We start from the raw sequence: 19,335 nt of genomic DNA on the forward strand, positions 1-19,335 counted from the left end.
CAAATACTCCCTCAGTCATCTATTAAGAATCATATTTTATCATTTATGTCGTTTTTATTAAGGGTCTTATTTTACTAAGTAGATCACATATTCTATCAACTTATTTCATTAGCATTTTATTATAAAACTAATACTTCTATATTTCAATAGCATTTTATTATAAAACTAATACTTCTATGTTTCAATAGCATTTTATTATAAAACTAATACTTCTATGTGAGTTAAATTTATATTAAACAAACTTATTCATCACACTTTTTTTTATTTCTTAAAATTTATGCCGAAATCAAATAAAATTCTTAGTAGATTACATATTTAATATTAACATGATTTTGGAATGGGTGATGAGGTTTAGTTTATGTGATAAAAGTGAGGTGTCGAAAATGAACTTGAAAAACATACATCTGACTTCACATTATTAATTGGGCATTTCAATCTAGGAATTTAGGGCTCCTTCTTCTCGAGCTCTCCGAGTCATCATCAGTGTTCTCACCGGCGACTTTATCCACTCCCGCGATCAGACTTCGATCGCGATGCGGCGTCGGTTGCCCAATCTCTCAATTTCTCTTATATTATTATTATTTTGTTCCTCCATTTTCATCTTCAGCTCGATCAGCAATCCGTCTGTAAATGCTGAAGTCATAACCCTTAATTCCGAAATTTTTAATGACAAGGTAAGTTTTATTATTGCACTTCACCTCCAGCAATGGATCCGTTTTCTGATTCTCTCTTAGATCACTCCCGCGGTTGTTTGTCGCTATGTTTTCTAGTTTAAAGTACTGATTTCAGCCTGTTTCTGCTAAATCAACTTAGATATGATATTATCGGGAATTTTAGATACACACTCACTCTCTTCCTGTACCTAATCATTTGTAGCTCTAGGGTTGTATTGCGTGTTTAATTTCTAATTTCTAATATATTAGTATGAAATCTGCTTCTGATGATTAGGTATTAGCAATTAGCAAATCATAGTTGTATTTTTGTTTCATTGGAGCAGGCTCTTGCATAAGTTCTCTTCTACATATATTATACATACAGCGTAGTAAATTACAGCAGATAACTTCGCGTGGTAGACATCCTTGCAAGAAATTATGTGATTTTTTTATGAGCAAAGAAATGGTGATCTGAGTAGTCTTGGTTTTGTTGTGTTTTATTCAAGATTTTGAGTCCGTATATGGTTTGTTCAGATGCAGGAGAAAGATACTGCATGGTTCGTCAAGTTCTGTGTCCCTTGGTGCAAGCACTGGTAAACTTTAGTTGTTATTGCCTTGTTGGCCTTCTGTTTCTTTCTTATCCAAGCATCCTGTGCGAACTCGAACACAAATCATTGTTAGCTTAGTGATATTCTAAAGTTGTTTCCAGCAAGAACTTGGGGACACTATGGGAGGATTTGGGGAAGGAGATGGAAGGTGAAGATGAAATTGAGATCGGAGAGGTTGACTGTGGCACAGATAAACCAGTGTGTTCTAAGGTGGATATTCATTCATATCCCACTTTCAAGTTGTTTTATAATGGAGAAGAAGTTGCGAAATACCAGGGTGAGACTATACTTTTTATGAGAAGTCAAAGCTCGATTCTTTTAATCTTTCCTCTTAACCATATTGGCTTAGCCTTTACTTTGTTGCTATTATTTTTATGCGAGTCATACTTAACATTTCATCATCCTGTGGCTTTGTTAACTGGTCTTTGATGCAAAAGTCAGTTAACTTATTGATTTGGAACGGCCAGTAAGTTGTCGACATGTTGTTCCTTGGATTCTTACCTGATATTGTAAAAAAGAGACAGAACCTCAAAACTAGTTAACAGAAGCTCACCTAATGTTGTAAAAAGAGGCAGGAGATCTAACTGGGTAATGGAATAGTACAGAGGAAAATCTTATTTGTTCCACCCCTAAGCCTAAACTGTCAATGTTAAAATCCCTAGTACGCATCTATTTCGATTCTGATCTTGATCATGTTCTTAACTTTTAAGAATCAGATATAGATTAACCTGTAACTTCAAAGGAATTAAAATCTCAAGTCTGTAATTTCAGTTTAATATATGTAGTGCTGGAAGTGATGCTAAATTAAAATTAAGAACAGAAGTTAAAATGGTAGAGCTTTCCTGATATTGATGGGTTTAGTTAAGGTTAGATGGTCACACCACTTAAAAGTTAAAACTAATATGGGGTTGCGTAAGAAGACTTACGGCAAGAGCTTAGATGGTGATGGTGACGCATGGATGACATTTTTAGATCCCTTCCAAGCAGCTGAGTAAAGATTAAGTACTGAGACATTGTTAGTCACTTACTTTTGTGAATGGTTTTTATGCTCTTTTATGAAATTTTAGCTTGACAGGACATGCTTGTATAACAATAAGAAAATCGAGCAAGGAACTTAGTTGGACAATGTCTTGTTCTTATTGATGAATCTTTGTGAAATATTGTGAATTTGTGATGCTAAAGAATTACCTAGGTGATCCAATATGACAAACAAGGCTCTCTCTCTCTCTTCTCTACACCCCTACCCTGCGGGGGAAGAGTTTGAAAAGTACCTCCAATGTGTATCTAAAGTTCTATAATTTTATTTCTGGTATTTAAAGTATTAAAAAGCCTTGTACTTGCAGAGCATGAACATTACTAATACTCTCTCTGTCCATTAAATATGAAACATTTGGGAATTGGCATGGGTTCTTATGTAGTGTTGTTTTGTGAGATAATGAAGAGAGAGTAAAGTAAGAGAGGTGAAAAAGTAGAGATAGAGTTGTTTTCATTTTAAGAAATGTATCATTTTTAATGGGACAATTCAAAAAGGAAAACATTTCGTTTGTAATGGCAGAGTGAGTATATGTTAATGGATTACCCTGGCATCCCCTTGTCTTCTCTATCAATTTTACTTTCTATAGTGATGCTTTCCTTCACTGTTGATGCAAAGATTAGACAGACAGATATAATAAGGTTCATTGGTGTTTATTTGGAGTACTATATGATTTCTCCGTCCATTTGTGACTCTTCTGAAGTTTCGTTGTCCATATGTGATAATTCAGACCGATACAATCAAAATATATCAACAGTCCATATTCTCGCCGAGGATGTGGGACTATTTTTCGAATGTGATCAGGAGTCTGCAGTATCATAGCTTGCACTAGATTAACCTTTGCGAAATTGAATGTCACAGGAACTAGGAATGTTGAGTTACTCAAAAGATTTGCTCTAGAAGAAACACTTCAAGCAGCTACAAAAGCACAACTCAGTGATGATGCTGAGTTATAACTTGCTTCTCAGGTAGCCATGACTTCTTCCATTTATTTTCTACCACTGATGAGTACCACCATGCGTTATACTTCATCTGTCCCACTTAAGATGGTCCATTTCATTTTTCGCACTTGTTTTGGAAAAATGATAAATGAATAGTTAGAGTGGAGAGAAATTAAAGTAGGAGAAGGAATAATGTAGAAGATATTCTCCTTTATATTATTCTCTTTATTACTTTACTTTCTCTTCACTTTATTTAACTGTTTATTATCATTTTCCGAAAAACATGTGCGAAAGAGAAAGAAGTCATATATACTAGGACGGAAGGAGTACATTCTTCTTACTGAATCTTCTCTTGTAAAGGTCAAGACAGATAGCCGCATGTGTCCTTGGCCACTCTCATTTGGGGATCCTTGTGGTTTTACAAAAGCAGCTTTTGTTCGAAACAGATTATTCAGTTACTCTTTTTGTTTAGAAATAGATTTCCCTTAAAGACCTTTTATCATTAGATCATTTGTGGAGCAAAATTTTGTTTCATGAGAAAACTATTAAGAGAAAATATGAGTTATGTTGTCATGGTACTTTGCTGATTAATTAGCACACCCAAACGACTCCAAGATGGAAAATTAAAAACGAGTGCGAACATGTAAAGTAACTTTACATCGTTAAATTAAGTCTCTACTCGAAACCAAATTTGCTTAGTCAACAACTATACTCATAACTGAGGCTACATGTCACAACCGTAGTTAGCTAAGGATAGCATAACTCGGGGAAATCGTGATTAAGGAGGGATTATAAGAAGCAGGGATAGAATTTAAGGGAAATTAAAGTCGAGGCAGAACGAGACACACAAAATAAAGTCGATAGGAAAATACTTATAACAAAATACACTTGATCATGCAAAATCGAGCGACTGTTCATACAAGTTCTGATTATCAGAGTCAAAAGTAAAATAGGCACTGCCTCTTAACCAGCACAGCGGAAGCAAAAGAACGCGGTCCATGTGTGGAGACATGAACCTCCAATAGTTTTATTCTTAATTAGCTAATAGCCTGCTCTCCACATCACTTGTTCCCCCTTGCACGAGTCAACCTGCACATTTAGAAATATATGCAGGGCTGAGTACAAAAGTACTCAGTGAACACATTGCCGAAATATACAATATACATTTGAAAATATTGTCAAGCCATCATCACAGTAATACTCGGGGGTTTTATTGAAAAGACCCGAGCTTACTGTAAATATTCTCATTGGGCTGCAACCCCTTTTCCTGTACTTAGCCGTATCTGATCACATTGTGCCGTCGAGATGGTGTTCTCATACGGTCACCTTCTCTGCCCATCATGTCAGAGGTTTCCTTGTGCCGGGAAGGTGGCCACCTTCTACGGTCACCTTCTCTGCCGTTCACGGTTAGAGGTTTCTTGTGCACACTAGTCCAAGTAGGGACACCACCCTTAGTAGGACCCGAATTCGATTCACATATATCATCATTCATAATTCACTTGGCCTTAGCCAGCAGATAGGCATCATACAAAAACATTTATGGCAAGACAACATCTTTAAAAAAATCACGAACATGTGTTCGTATTTTCATAAAATACGATTTGTATTTTTAGTATAAGAAAGTTCACCTTGATCGTTTAGTTTCCTTAACTTTAATCTTTCGTTCCGACTCTACTTGCGAAGGTACCCTTTCGAAAATATCACAATAGGAAAGTACTAATTTTAGTTTCACAAACTAATCTAATAGAAAGAAAAATTTCAAGCTCAAACCCTATTACTATTATTATATTATTACTATTATTAGTATTATTATTATTATTATTCATTAAGAAATTTCTAGAACTTACATTATCTATTACTACTTCGTTTGCTATTTCGGGCTCCGACTAAGTGACATTCCATACACTACTACAAATTTTACGCAAAATTATAACAATTCGGATCGCAACTAATTATTTTATCTTTCTTAACCATTTTATTCTTCAGTCCAAAATCCCTTAGAAATTAATCACATTTGGTCCAATGGCTCTTCTTGCTCTTTTTTTTTGATAAATCTTGACCCAATAATTAATTATTCTTGCCTAACCGTAAAATCCACAAACTAGCCTATAATCTTTGGGCCAAAATAAAAAATTACCCAACTCAAATTAAATTAGAGGCCAATAAATAATCAACAAAAGAGCAGCCCCCAATTCAAATTTTAATTAACCCATATACTCCACAGTCCACCCACCGTCGGTTTCTCTCTCTATCAAACACTATTAAATTTCCTTCCCCAAATTGCACAAAATAGGGAAAAATCTCTCTCCCCAGATTAGAATTTCCGTCGATCAGCCACCCCACCGGCGCCGCCTCCGCCACCGGTGCCGCCGTCACACCACCACCACCTCCGGCGGTGGTCCCTTCCTCCTCCTCCTCATCTCTCCTTCTCCCTTCTCTCACTCTCTCTATCTTCCCTCTTCTCTCCCTCTTCTCTGCCGCCGCCACTGTGCATGCACAGGCGGGCTTCGGCCTCCTCCGCGCCTCGCACCGCCGCAGCCGAGACCCCTCCCCCGCCGTGTGTAGCTTTCCGACAGGTAAAGTGAGTTTTGCTTTGTTTATTTTCCTAGGAGTTATATCTCTTACAAGTTTTGTGTTTTAACTTTGTAGATTCGTAAAGGCTGATGAATTTGGGGTGTGGGACTGTCACCGTCGGTGATAGAGTGCCGAGCTCGCTGCGGAAGTCTCTCCGACAGGTTAATATATTGTTTCAAGATAAGTTCGTATTATCCTTTGGGAATCTGCCATTTTTATGTTCAGATGCTATAGCAAGCAACTCTGTTCTTGATTAGCTAAATTGCCTATATGCAACATATTGGATATTGTGGTTTGGGCAGAGAATACGTTTGCCTATGTGTAATGTTTCAACATGTGGAAAAAGTGAGGTGTGGGTACTCACCTTTGTGTGATTGTGAAAAGGACTTGTTGAATCTGTCTCCATTGTGATATGGAAAAGGTCCTGATGGATTGCTTCCTTCTCCTGCTTCGGCTTTGTTGGTAGAATGTCGTGGAATTAAAATGTTTATGTGAGGTGTGTGAATGATTTGTATATGCGTACATATACATAAAAAGATGGCAAGTGGAGGCGTGTATCTTTCAAAATATTCTGTGTCAGAGGATTGTGTCTAAGGATAGGATGATCTTCCTTCTGCCATTCATTAATGAAGCATTAAATGCTGCTAATGGCACTTATTCTCTCAGGATCCGCCCCCTTTTTTAAAATTTGTTTATTAATTTAATTATTTGAGTATTTGTTTACTTATTCATTTAATTTAGTGTAGGTATAATCGGTTCATGTTCGTGGTTGTGCTCGTTGAAGTACCCGATTTTCTTTCTTTTCCGACTATTGTCCGTTCATTGTAGAGGGAAGGACAATCGGACGTACGAGTCGGGGGACCAAAATTTCGGTCACGGTCGATGCCTCGCCCTACCCTAGTCTGCCCGATCGTCTGTCCATTGCAGGATTGCGGACGAGGACGGTCTCGACGCGTTTTGCTGAATTGTTTATTTATTTATTTTTTTCCAAACTTCTATATATACTCCCTCCCTCATTCACTTTTTTACTCACACAATTTACTCCTCTACTCTCTTCTATTCTCTTTTCTCTATCAAATATGTATCCCAGCAATTTCCCAAACCTGAAAAGTGTCGACGACGATATGCCGATGTTTGGCCGTGGCGGTGGTGGTGGCGGCACCCGTTGGCCCGGCCACGAAGACTACCGGGTCGAGACTCCTGGATCTGTAGGGTCCACTTTCGTTTCTGAGTTTGAGTTCGATCTGTTTTTCAACACCGACGCTTACCGGGTTGAGGAGATGGAGCCGAGTTGCGGGCAACCTTCCGCTCTTGAGGCGACGAGGAGGAAGAAGAGGATGGCGCGGAAGGAAAATGCGCCAGCCGTCCCACTCCCATCTAACAATCCCAACAACGAGTAAGTCGTGGACAAGTACATGAAGGTGGTTGAGTTTTGGGACGATATATCAGAGTATTCGATATACGCCAACAACCAGACTTTGGCCACGGTGTGGGATCGCATTGAGGCCAGATACAACGAGATGAAGCCGAGTTGGGCGTTCAAGCGGAACAAGAAGCAGCTCAGCAAGTGTTGGGATCGGATCAAGCCCCACGCCAACAACTTCAGGGCTATCTACACAAAGTTGAGGGACGGAATGGTCAGTGGTGAGAGCATGGAAGATGTCATCTAGAAGGCAATGGTCGAGTACCAGTCGAAGTACGGGCAGTTCAAGTTCTCCAACATTTGGCTGATCTTGAAGGACAAGCCAGAGTTCGACAAAAGGATACAGGTCGCGTTCCATCGCCAAAGCGGACGAAGAACACCGCCAGTGGCAGTTACACGAGCAGCGGCGGCCCGTCGCCTATGGATCTCAACGCTTAGCAGGATGGGTGTTCGGGCACGCCTACATCTACTTTTAGGTGTCCCGTTGGCAACAAGACTGCTATAGCCCAGGCCGAAGTGAAGGCGACCGTATCTGGATCGGCTCCCCCATCTGCTCCTTCTTCTCAGCTCGTGGCCTCAGGCGATCAAGGAGTTCGGTGGTTTTCGCAAGAATTACGACTATAGATTTATACTCGACACGACCAACAGACTTCATAATACCACCGACCCGGCCGCCCGCCGGAGGCTTGAGAAGATGATCAAGAATTTAAGCAAGAAGTTAGATCGAGATGACTAGTTTAGTTTTTTTTTTTAAAATTTAGTATCATAGTTTTAAAAAAAAATTAAGTATAATGTATAATTAAGTAATGTAGGTGTGATAGGGCTCGTTTTAAGTATGGTTTAATAGTGATTGTTATGCTAATCGGGGCATTAATGTTGGAAAAAGTGGACATTTAAGTGTGCAGGAGCTGAGAAGCAATAAAGCTGCTAAGTGTTGCGGCAACTTGATCAATTTGGGAAAGAAACGGAAAAATTGCTCAGAATTAGAGCAAACTGATCATACGAAAGCAGACGGAGCAATTGAACCTGGCTGCTGTGCGAGTTGATCAAGAGAAGTAAAAAACATGAAGATATGAGAGGATGAGTTAGATGAGAGAGAAAGAAGGGACACCCTTTTGCAAGGGAATTAATGTCAAATCAGGAGGATCTTGCCCTAGGGATTGGTGCCCAAGCCATCTTATAAATAGAGGGGGAAATGAAGAAGAAATCATCATTCTATCAACATTCATTCCACACTCTCTCAAACTTACACCGCAAGTTAGCATGGAGCAAGGAGAATAGCAGCAACTGGAATCGAAGTTTTACCACCACATCCCTCTCTTCTTCCTTGTCTAGGAAGAAGGGAGCCGAATCTTAGAAGAAACTTTTATTCGTTTGTGTTTTTCTTAAATCACGAAGGGTCGCTACTTTGTTTACCTTATTTTAGTTTTCGTTCTCAGATAATTTCTGAATCTACCGTTGTTTTAAGTTTTCCTCTTAGTTAACTCTTGCTGCAAGTTGTTTTTGTCATTCGATCTTTGAATATGGAGTTGGATTGTTGGAATTGAGCAATAGTTGTTGAAGTTTGTTTATGAAATGGAGTTTTCGATGGAAGTTGGTTTGGATCTGATGTTTTCTGAGTTGGAGCTTGTTTTGTTTGAGTTTGGTTCTGTTTTATTTTTGCTGATTGTTTAGATTTTAGGAGATAGCGATCCGATCTGGGTTTGATGTTTAGATCTGTCTGATTTTAGTTGGTTAGATGTTGATATGAGTTCGGCGTGCCCGTTTGCATGAGCAATTTCTAATGATTTGTTTTCCTTTTGCTTGAATTGCATAGATCTAGTTCCGATTTGTTTTGTTCCCTGTTTTCCTTTTACTGTTCAGATATGTCGTGGAATTAAAATGTTTATGTGAGGTGTGTGAAGGTCGTAGTTCGTTAGCATAACCGTCTCTGTCACCTTTTTCATTGTTCAGCTTTGTTGTAGTGCGTCGTTATTTTCGGTGGTCCCGCCTACTTTTTGCAGAAGTACTTTAGTCTGTCAGTCCAGTTGATCAGTTTAATATACCTTTGTTTCATGCATGTCTAGTTTAGTTGATCCGTTAGAATTTGTGACTTGATCAGTTCAGACTAGTAGAGTAAACTTAACCCACTGTTAAAGCGTGGCAATAGCCAAATTCCCCAAATATCCCGAACACAACTCAACATGCCTCTGTCTCTGTGGGATTCGACCCTTACTTCCCTTTACTAATTCATAGTATTGTGGGTTAAGGTCTTGAAAGCTCGAGTTTCTCAGTTTGCGCACCCAACGACGAGTTAGTAGCTTACTTGATAGTTGACTATTGTTTCTTGGTCAAGTTACGTGAACCTTATTGCTTTTATCTGTGCGCTTAGCTGAGACGTAAAACTCGAGAGAATCGCTTAATTCGAGCTTTCAAGGTGTTTTTTTAAATTTGTGTTGTTTAGTACTCCCTCCGTCCCACAAGAATATGCACTCTTTCATTTTTAGTCCGTCCTACAAGAGTATGCACTTTCTAATTTTGGAAAGTCTTTTCTCTCTAATGAGGTGGGACTCATTCTCCACTGATGTGTAATTTTCGAGTTTCAAATTCAGTTCACACAGTTAAACTTAATAACACACTGTTGATTATTGGGCTGGTTAATGGGTGGACTATTATTTATCTTGGGCCTTGGTTTATTTCGGCCCAGACAGTTTGGGGCTATGTGTTGCCCTAGCCCACACCACTTGAGATATACTCTCCTCACTCCATCCGCCGTTTTATTATTCTCTCATTCTCACTGTGTGTTCTCTCTCTTCTCTCTCGAGTCTTTTGATTTCCTGGAGTTCTTCTTCTCTGATGATTCTCTAAGTGTTACACGATGGTTTATCTCAGGTGTTTGAGTGTGTAATCGTGTGAGTGGGTTGAGATCAGCAACTGATTCGGTTGCTAGGGTTCCAGAGAAGGTTAGGGTTTTTTGATGAGAGGTTTCTTGTGAGTGTAAGGTGTGAGAGAGGTCAGATCCGGTAGTGTGGAGTGGATTGGAGTTGTATTCGTGGTGTGTGAAGTATTTCACAGTTGGATTCAACGGTGCTCCCTTGGATTGTTGGTTTGGTGAATAGATCTGTACTATTAGCGGGTGGCTTAGCCATAACTTGTAGATCTATGCGATTCCTTTGTTATCTCTCTTATTACTGCAAGTTTTGTGTAGATCCGAAAGGATCTTTCGTTTCATACTAACAAGTTTCTTAGTGTGCAGGGTTCTTGGTGATTCTTGGAGCTTCCAGTTCAGGAAGGCTCTGGTTGTTACCTTAGCTACTTACTGTATTGCAAATTGTAATAGCTAGTGATCTCTAATTCAGTCGCTTGGTCGATGGTTTGACTGAGCCATCTTGTAAACAAGACCAAAGAGGTCGATAAATAGTGAACCGGATAGTCTGATCCCTACACACACAAGTCTATAAATTAACTCCAAAATTACAACCTTTCTGCAAGAGTACAAATGTAGTTGTAGTAAAAGAGTGTCAATCCACATGGAGGTAAAGATTGTTTAAACTTACTTAAACATAAAAACATAACGAAGGTTTGATTTTTGGTTTTGAAAGATGTTGACAAAATTAAAACAAACGAATAAAAACAGAAGGATTTCACAACGAAAAACACATGTCACTTCAAGTTGATCGTTAGACTTGAATCATTCTACACCTACATCAAAAGCACATATTTTGGGATTAATTAATCACACCTAATCGCGTGCACTGAACATGTTTGCGACGTATAGTTCACAGTCAGCTGAACACTTGTTCCATGAACTAATTTTCAATGATATTAAATTTATGCGGAAACGCGGAAATAAAAGATCATCTACTATATAAACTTACCTAATCCATTGTCAAATTATCCTTTGAACAATTCAATTCAACAACACATCAATTGATTAATCCATCCAAGTCTATGTTAAAGAGACGATAAACAAGGATTAAACATCTATAACAATAGAGGCCTCTAAAGTGATAGAATCTAACATTAAACACATCAACGATGTCAAAACGTGAATTCAAAGGTATAGATACATTCAAACAAGCCTAAATCACAACTTGTTGGGCACATGGTAAAAATCATAATGAAAACCATAAGAAGCATGCTCTCGTTGAGTGGAATTGATATTTGCAGACGGGTCGCTGGAATTTCTTCCTTCCCTTCTTCCTCCTCCCTTTCTCTATTTTCCTCTCTTTTTGTGTCTGAGAATCTCTGAATTTTCCCAAAAACCCGCTCCAGAAACCAATTTGAAACTAAATTAGGCAGTTTTCCTCTCTTTTTGTGTCTGAGAATCTCTGAATTTAATCCTTGGCTGCCGCAGTCTCTGATCCTCTTTCCAGATCCTTTCTTCTTCTTGCATCTTTTCATGTTCTATCATAACCTTTTGAATGCGGCAAATGTACTTTTCCTCTTTCTCACTTATTGGAATCTCTTCTTGCACTCTATCAATTACTTCTTTGCACATGTCTAACCAGGGTTTCCCAAGGATAAGTGGAACACTCTTGTCTGCCTGCATGTTAACCACCAAAAAATCTATAGGAAAAATATAATTGTCAATTTTTACCAAGACATCTTCAAATATACCAACAGCATGTGTAATTGTTTCATCCCCCATTTTCAGCTTGATTGTTGATGGTTTAAGATTCCCTATGTTAAACTACACAAAACAGACAAAGACATTAAATTAACGTTCTCACGTAAATCACACAAAGCCTTATTTTAGTGTACATCATATGACGAATTGCTCTTTATTCTTTTGCTTGACTGCCCGATGGTGTAAAATGATGTCCCCACTATTAGCTGACAACTGGATTTCTTTAAGATCATTCAAGTTTCTTTTCTTACCAACCTTCTCCTTCAGCATGTTGGCATAACTGGGAACATATTGCAGAGTTGCTAAAAACTGGGAATTACTCTGTGACCTGCAAAACACATCAAATGATTTTTTAAACCACTTATTCAACTTTGACTTTTTCTGTGAAAATAATGGAATTTGTGGTTGAAGAGGAGCCAAGATTAGGGTAGCTTTCATGCACTCTTCTTTATTTTGTTCAACACTTAAGGTTGTGGGTTCTCCCTTTTGTTGAAACTGCATGCTTTCCATGTTGGAAAGTTAGGTGTTCATGGACATGACAATGGAGCTCATGGTAGCAACTGTGGCCTCCAATCTGCTGATCTGTTTGGTGTTCTCCATAAAAGATGCCAATAGGTCATTAGTGATTTGCTTTTTGGGCTTAAGTTCTGGTGTTCACCTGGAAATCCTAGACATGGTTGCAAAGCATTGTTAGAATTGTAACATGAAAAATGAGGATGATTACCAAAATCAAAAGAACTATTATACTTGACAGAATTACTAAGCTTGCAAGTATACAAGGCAGAAATAGTATAGCTAAAGGTCAGTACCGGGATATCGAACTCAGGGAATATAATTGCAACTGGCTATCATATACTAAGACCGGGATATCGAACTCAGAGAATATAATTGCAACTGGCTATCATATACTAAGCTTCATATGCTATCTAGAGAAATAAAGTTTTGGGTTTTAAACTAAACAAAAATAAATAAAACATAAGAAACAAAGCAAATAAGATAGAATTAGGCAAATAGAGGAATTTCAAGGATAATGATTTCACTAACTCTTTAGTTATTCTAATTAGTTCTACGTTCATCCGACTCAAGTTTTACCATGATTTCTCCCTATCATGCATCAATACTCATGTCACAATTATTGTATGAACATATAAGATAAACCAATCAAAGCTATCACCGATCAAAGATTGACAATAATCAAGGTAACGGCCAATTAGTCGAACAAAAGTTAAAGAAAAATCAAGTGGAACGAGTTCTGAACATTAAACATAAAAAGAACTACATAAAAATTAATTACTATCAAACCTCAAAATTCTATTGTTTAGTAACCCATAGACAGATGAACTAAAACAATAATTAAAGTACGAGACATGAAATAAACAAACAAAACCCAAGGTTGAATCTTGAAGTCTTCATGCTCCTCTTTCCTTGCTTCAGTCTCCAAAAATGACGAAAGAATTAGGTTATGGAGTAATGAGGGTGTAGCCTTGGAGGTTCCCCTTTTGGGGGGCTATGGTTGGGTGAATGTTATGAATCAGGTTATGGGGTATATATAGGTTTGAAAAAGATTTAAACTTGGTAAAAAAGTGTCCTCAAAGTTGGAAATTTTGTGCCCCATAGGTTAAGGAAAAGATTTGGCTTCACAAGGTAATGTCTTATTTCCTTCTTTGAATTTCCGTCTAAATTCTTCACTTGACAACTTTGCACGACTTTCATAGAAAGATCATAACTTTCTCCACAGAACTCCGATTGAGATGATCTTAGTACCAACGTGAAGCTCTTTAAAAGAAATAGAGAATGACATGTAGAACTCACTGATTGGACTTCAGAATCACCGGTAAATTGAGTTTAAAAATAGGTTATCATGCGTGACAAGGCCTAGCGGGCCGCTGGATAGCTCCAGAACTCTCAGGAATGATCCCAACGACTGCTGCATTGGGTCCAGCGTGCCGCTAGGTTGCGTTTTAGTTCCAGCTTCCAGAATTTGAAGTTTTTATGCCCTTTTTCTGCTCTATTTTGCACATTTCTCACAAACACGTCAAAATACCAAAATGGATAAAATATACAAATAATGGACATGTAATGCAACTTTGACACTTAAAATGAACCAAATAATGGCCTTAAAACAATGTAAAATCTGAGCGTATCAGCGAGTGATATCATGTGCATTCCTAGGAGCAAGATTTGACTAGAAGAAATCGGTGTCATAATGCTACCCGGTCAGGTGATATTGCTGGAGAAGGATATGAACTTATACCCAGCCGGGTAGAAGTTGTGCCACGTAGTCACGCCGGTCAGTTATTGTCATGCATAATGTACCAGAGTTGACTACCTAGCCGAGTGAAATCACATCGTCTCGAAAATCGAATCCATTTTATTTAATGTGCTATACTTCATCCTCCAAAGTATAAATTGGACCAAAAACCTATTGATAAGTCACAGTCTAGGTCTCGGTTACTGGTCAGTATGATGAGCTTAACGTGTATTCTTTGCAAGAAAGTTGCTAAAGTGTGCAGGAAAAAAGATACAAGTCAGGAGGAGATGCATCAGAGGATTCAAGTGGAAAGGACGCCAGATGGGTGCAATACTGGTCAAGATGCATGCCACAAGGCTCGAGATGGAGAAGGAAGAATTGCTAGGAAATACCAACTATTAAATAGGGAAAAAGCGACATATCACATGAAGAAGCAGCCCTAAAAATTAGGGCAAGTCACCCTATAAATAGAAGATTACATGAAGAAACAAGAGACTCTCGGAAATACCAAGTTCCAATCGCGGAAGCTAGCTCCGACACTTCCGTTCCTCGCCTTTAGTCCATAATCACTTGATGACTTCGGTACTCTGCCGGAGGGAGTTCACTGTCGTTGTAGTCGGAGAAATTTAGCTATTTCATCGCCCGCTGGGCCAAACAATCTTTATTGCTTTCCGTAGTTTTTACTCTAGTATTACTTGTGTTATTTGAACCTCTTTTGTTGATCGTCATCTGATACTTGGATTTGGTATGTTATGTTTTGGATCTGATCGCTATGAAGTTATTTCTCGATTTATGCGTATCATCCTTGCGCATGGGCCATGCTTATATTCTCTATATCGTTCTAATTTTATCGGATGTCCCCGAAGGGACCTGATCGCTATGTAGTTTAGCGTTAAATTCCAACTGTTTTGAGCATGGACTCATTTGAATAGTTTAGATCTGGTTCTACCGAGTAAAATTCCAAGTGTTTGATCGTTTAATTTGAAGAAGATGCAGAGCAACAAAAGTCCACAGACCACCTAATTGACACCAACGAGTAAAATCTCCTTGTGCTTCAGGACCCCACAGTAACAATAAAGAATGCCTTTTCGAAGTCCTGGAGAGGAAGATTCATCTTGGGTATATTCCGTTTATTAGATCTGGGTGGGGTTTTCTCTTGATTGAATACAGAAAAAGAGGACCACCCCCCTTTTTTGTTTTGGTCTGCTTCGCCGGGTATTGGTAAGGTATACCAAAGGAAAGGAGTATCACTGGCTTAACCCCTTGATTGTCGGCTTTGGTTTCGATGAACCAACCGGTCAGTTACAAGCAACGAACAAGATTGAAGAAATCAAAATTATACAATTTTTTATTTCAAATGAAAATATGAATTTTATTCATTTTTTTTATAGGGCTCTAGGGCTATTTGCTTGTTTGAACATAATTTCTTTCCAAAAGAAAGTAAATGGTTAATTCCACAAAACAAATAAATCTTTTTTACAACGAGTAATCTCTTAATTTTTATTTAAATGGCAGTGCATGAAATCTGTAATTACGTAGTTTCTGTCACTTTGCATGTTAGTCAGTTTGCATGATCTAGGATTACCACCTTCAATCATCTCGATTTAGATTTTTAATTTCATATCTTACTTGTAGAAAGTGTTAAATTAAGATGTTCTTCATGGAGTTTGTGTTTATCTGCAATTTCTGCATACTTGTTGGGGAAGATAACATCTAGATCTGATTTGGGGACCACTTTTACACTATCAGCCAACTTTGCCTTCTGTCCTTCTGCTTTTACCAGCTTTTCTGCAGATCTGGCAGTTCGTCAGCCAGTTCGGTCGGATATTCAGTTCAGTCGTTGTTTGTCCATTTTTAGTAACTTTTCACTTTTCACATGCACTCAAGCAGTTTAATCCCACATTTCACGTACACCACTTCATTCCGATATGAGGTAGCAAACCAACCCTCCAAAATGTCATCTCAATCGTATTACGCACCCATCCATCTCTTTAGTATTACGCACTCATCTCAAACCGATCCTTTAGTCCATTATACGCTAGTAGCAGTGGGTTGAGTTTTTGATAGCAGGTTTTAGATCCCCGTGCCAGCGACACGACTAGGTCTGGGCTTTCCCCCGATCAGTTGATTTCAGGACCCTGCATAAACCTACTCTTTCACCTATAGAAGAGGGGACTACAACACTAGACAGCAAAAACATAAGAGATTAAGAGCTGATACTTAGGAGAGAGATTGAAGTTTCATCTAACGAGGAATTGTCCACCATGGTATTCACTGCTATCGGTATTATTATTGTTACACCATGGTATTCACTGGTATCGATATTATTATTGTTGCACCATGAGTGGCTAGTTTCTCCTAGCTTTTAGTAAAATTTTATCATTGTAAATGAAATACCACAAGCAAATAAATAGAATAAGATTATACTCCCTCCGTTCCACGATAGTTGGGTCATTTCATTTTTTGCACTCTTTCTTTACTCTAACTATTTATAATCATTTTTCTAAAATAATGCATCAGAAAATGAAATGACCCAACTACCGCGGAACGGATGGAGTATGAAACTACAGGAGATTCAAGGTGGAACTAGAGTTGCTAACAAAATACAGTACTCCCTTCATCCCCTATTATGTGTCTCAGTTTCCCATTTTGTTCTATCTGTTATTAATTATCTCACTTCATTTTTACTATTTTTACTATTATTTAATTATATGACTAATATATAAAGGTAGGACCCACCTTTCCCTAACTTTTCTAACTCATTTTCCTTTATATCTCTTATAACCCGTGTCGGCCAAAGTGAGACACATATTGAGGGACAAAGAGAACACTTCAAAATGAATATTAAAACACTAAATGTAAATTGTTTGAGGGAACCATAACTTCGATGATACAAAATACAAGTATGACAACAGAATATTTGGATGTGGTAAAATTCGGATCTTCCGATAGGGCTGATGACTGGATCTGGAAGCAGGCTTTGGTATGTGAGATAATTAGAGTGGTAGCGCAACTAGTAACAATACGAGCATGTTTATTTATTTATATGGGAAGCTGGCTTGGATTTGGCATATCCGCCTCTTTCACATCCCAACGTAGAGGCGGCTTAGGCAGGAGACTAACTCGACTACAGGACCAATGAGTGGCCAAACAACACAATCACATTTTCCCTTCAAAACTTCTTGTTTTTACACGCTTTTTTCACTCATCTCTTGTAGAGCATGATTGCATGCAAAAACAACAAAATTGCTCCTTCTAGTGCAATTACATCAATTTCTTCGAATAACCCGAGCAAATTGAACAAAAAAGGAAGCAATATAATGGATCTATCTTTCGTATCTTAATGTAACACCCGCGATTTTCGGATAATAAAATTTTCCCTATTGAATGCGATATGGTGATTAAAATGGAATTTCTAAAAAAATAATATTCTTTGAAGCGGTGAATTCTTTTAGTTCTTTGTGAACTTTGTAAAATACGAAATCTTGATTTATTAATCAAATGGATATCGAGGAATTACTATAGTACTTGGCATAACACCAAGGGACTATTTAATTTTGTTGGATTGCGCGAAGGGGAGTGCATACTGTGATTTAATATTCATACTTGCAGAGTGTGGATTTTTTTTTTGGTGGAGAGGAATATCTTCAATCTTCGTGGAATTTATTTGAAGTACTAAACGTAGTACTAGGCGTGTTTAAATCAAGGATCGGTGGAGGAATTTATATTTGGAACAACACAAATATTAATTGTTCCGTTGGGTAATTTTAAATCTTTGTTGGGAATGGGACGACGAAATTAATTAAAGTTTTGTGTGAACTTTAATTAATGAACAAGAATGCAATGTAAACAAAATAATACCTCTTGGGCTTCTCAAATGATTAATTAGAGTCCAATGTTGGTACACAAATTGGCTTTGGGCCATGGGGAATAAAAGAGTCCAACAAAGAAACAAATTACATAACTTGGGCTTCACAATTAAATTAGTCCAAACAATTAAATAAATGGGAGATCTCTTGAGCCCAATCCTTTTCTTTCTTCATGGCAGATTCTACAAATCTGTTTCCAACGTGAATTGTCTTTCCTCAAGAAATCTCTTCAGCTCCTTAACCGTTACATGCAAGGATTAAATCAGTAATTAAATCCCAAATTAATTGGGAATAATTACGATTTAATCTCACACTTTAATCGCATTTATTAGCCGTTAAACCAAATTATGATCCACTTAATGGAGATTAATGTCGCACCATCAATTCACTACATCCTCATTGCACTACACGGTTTCTCATCTTTCCCCACAATCTCACAAACACTCTCCATTCCACAATCGGCAACGCCACAGTTCATACCACTTTTTTTTCTCTACCAAAAATTTGTCATACCAATTGCAAATGCAAGGGAAGAGAAACAGAGGAGCACGACCAATCTCAAATCCAACATTCGGTAATTTGTTTCCATTCAAAACTCATACAGATATCTCCACCATTTCTTTCGAATTTTCAAGCATACTACAAATTCTTTTGACAGAAATCATCAGGATCTCTTTGTCCTCCCACAGTGATCACAACATTTCAATTCCGACAGAAGGTATAGACCTTCCTTTCAATCACAAGTTATGAGTTTTATCATCTTGTCATCACAACATAGTATCACACCCCAATCTCCCCACAAGAAATTCAACAATCAAACAATCAACATAAATCGAACACCATCAATTGAACAATCACGAACTGAACCCCGCTGTAACTAAATTGAAAATACGAAAACACATAACTTGGAGTAGAGAACTTATCTTTTCGGTGTTAATCGGGGCTGTTCGGGTTGGTTTCGGGGTGCTTCTGGGCTGTAGCGGGGTGAATCGAGTCTCTGCCTGACAGCAACCGGACACGACGGGCATGGGTATGGACGGTCGACTGCTCCTCGAACTGGACAGCGACAATACGGAGCAGCGACAGCAGGCGCCTGACTCGGCGCTGCTGTTCGGCTGCGGTGACTCCACGGCGGCGAATCGGCGCTACCGCCGATGGTACAGCAGCGTGCGACGGAGGGGCGAACAGAGGCGGCGACGGCAGCAGCGGTTGAACGCCGATTTCTCCCGAAGGACAGCAACGGTGGTGTCCGAAGGAGGTGAAGACGGTGACCGGTGTGCATATGATAAGGAGCCGACAGCGGTGGTGTCGGAATGGCCGGCGACGTGAAGTGATTTTGAGAAGGCGACGAATTGGGGGTTTCTGCAATTTGGG

The 19,335-nt window shown here is 38.6% G+C and overlaps 2 protein-coding genes and 1 non-coding gene across 3 annotated transcripts; 1 reads left to right on the forward strand and 2 right to left on the reverse strand.

The window, feature by feature from the left end:
- Nucleotides 1–395: 395 nt before the first annotated feature.
- On the forward strand, nucleotides 396–3,808 carry LOC121777568 (protein disulfide-isomerase 5-1-like). Its single transcript, XM_042174865.1, has 5 exons — nucleotides 396–674; nucleotides 1,188–1,246; nucleotides 1,363–1,538; nucleotides 3,156–3,262; nucleotides 3,596–3,808. The coding sequence occupies exons 1-4, from the start codon at nucleotides 534–536 to the stop codon at nucleotides 3,248–3,250; spliced, it is 471 nt and encodes a 156-aa protein (XP_042030799.1). The 5' UTR covers nucleotides 396–533; the 3' UTR covers nucleotides 3,251–3,262; nucleotides 3,596–3,808.
- A 7,697-nt stretch (nucleotides 3,809–11,505) lies between these two features.
- LOC121776838 lies at nucleotides 11,506–12,471 on the reverse strand. The gene is made up of 2 exons (XM_042173999.1): nucleotides 12,097–12,471; nucleotides 11,506–11,757 (listed from the first exon to the last, which is right to left on the reverse strand). Exons 1-2 carry the CDS (start codon nucleotides 12,349–12,351, stop codon nucleotides 11,506–11,508), a joined length of 507 nt encoding a protein of 168 aa, XP_042029933.1. The 5' UTR covers nucleotides 12,352–12,471.
- A 2,393-nt stretch (nucleotides 12,472–14,864) lies between these two features.
- On the reverse strand, nucleotides 14,865–14,962 carry LOC121778015. Its single transcript, XR_006045589.1, has one exon. It is a non-coding gene; the product is annotated as a U6 spliceosomal RNA (small nuclear RNA).
- Between the last annotated feature and the right edge of the window lie 4,373 nt (nucleotides 14,963–19,335).

Source organism: Salvia splendens, chromosome 18, assembly GCF_004379255.2.
Source record: "Salvia splendens isolate huo1 chromosome 18, SspV2, whole genome shotgun sequence".
Classification (NCBI taxonomy): Eukaryota; Viridiplantae; Streptophyta; class Magnoliopsida; order Lamiales; family Lamiaceae; genus Salvia; species Salvia splendens.

Bases quoted from the DNA above. Each gene is read 5' to 3' on its own strand.
- LOC121777568 (XM_042174865.1), top strand. From the start codon at position 534: ATGCGGCGTCGGTTGCCCAATCTCTCAATTTCTCTTATATTATTATTA. The intron at 1,247-1,362 runs GTAAACTTTAGT...AGTTGTTTCCAG, and splicing joins GTCCCTTGGTGCAAGCACTG to CAAGAACTTGGGGACACTAT. The intron at 1,539-3,155 runs GTGAGACTATAC...TGAATGTCACAG, and splicing joins AGAAGTTGCGAAATACCAGG to GAACTAGGAATGTTGAGTTA.
- LOC121776838 (XM_042173999.1), bottom strand. From the start codon at position 12,351: ATGGAAAGCATGCAGTTTCAACAAAAGGGAGAACCCACAACCTTAAGT. The intron at 11,758-12,096 runs GTTGGTAAGAAA...GTTAACATGCAG, and splicing joins CCAACATGCTGAAGGAGAAG to GCAGACAAGAGTGTTCCACT.